At 37.7% G+C, this 576-nt stretch overlaps 1 protein-coding gene across 1 annotated transcript in view; it reads right to left on the bottom strand.

Annotated features, from left to right (window-relative positions):
* The window catches only part of LOC109533146 (intraflagellar transport protein 80 homolog), a gene marked incomplete in the record, with an annotated part of 3,917 nt that overhangs the window by 771 nt on the left and 2,570 nt on the right, over positions 1–576 (bottom strand). The window contains 3 exon segments of the mRNA XM_048662506.1: positions 42–266; positions 316–464; positions 527–576. Of these exon segments, the coding sequence (XP_048518463.1) occupies positions 42–266; positions 316–464; positions 527–576 (424 nt within the window).

The raw sequence follows: 576 nt of genomic DNA, 5'->3' as shown, positions 1-576 counted from the left end.
TTTTGTGTTATTTGATTAAAATCAATTAATGACCTACTAACTTTTCACTCATTTCTAAGTGACTGACCGCGCCATCCTTCAATTCAAATATAAATGGAGTGTTCCAATTGTTGGTACTATAGATGTAACACTGTGTCGGAGTGGTAAGTATCATGTTCGAATATTTGATCATTAACTGAATGATTCGATCGGGTAGTTCCAGGTTTTCGACTGTATCATCCAAGACATTCCTCACAGATATAGTTTTCTTTTCACTAACGGTTACGCTGCAAACAATACATCAGCGCCTAGTTTATGAAAGGTGCAGTTGCTTACCTAAAGTTAAGATAGTGGCTGTGTCGATCTACGAGATAAGCAGATAAAACATTACCATTTGCACAAGTCCCAGTTAACTGCGTCCCATCGTTTGACCAGACTATTTTATAAATGCTTCCAGATTGAGGCATTTCCAGCGACCTTGACCACTGAAACGATTGATGAGATTCTATCGATAAGTGTTTTTCACCAAATATCCTATCTACTATACCCCAGAATAGTCACACAGCCTCAAAGTATTATACGATCCAACAACAAACA

This window comes from Dendroctonus ponderosae, unplaced genomic scaffold (genome assembly GCF_020466585.1).
Source record: "Dendroctonus ponderosae isolate FM_Combo_2020 unplaced genomic scaffold, Dpon_F_20191213v2 Dpon_F_20191213_11, whole genome shotgun sequence".
Lineage (NCBI taxonomy): Eukaryota > Metazoa > Arthropoda > Insecta > Coleoptera > Curculionidae > Dendroctonus > Dendroctonus ponderosae.
This window is presented reverse-complemented; position numbering and strand designations above follow the sequence as displayed.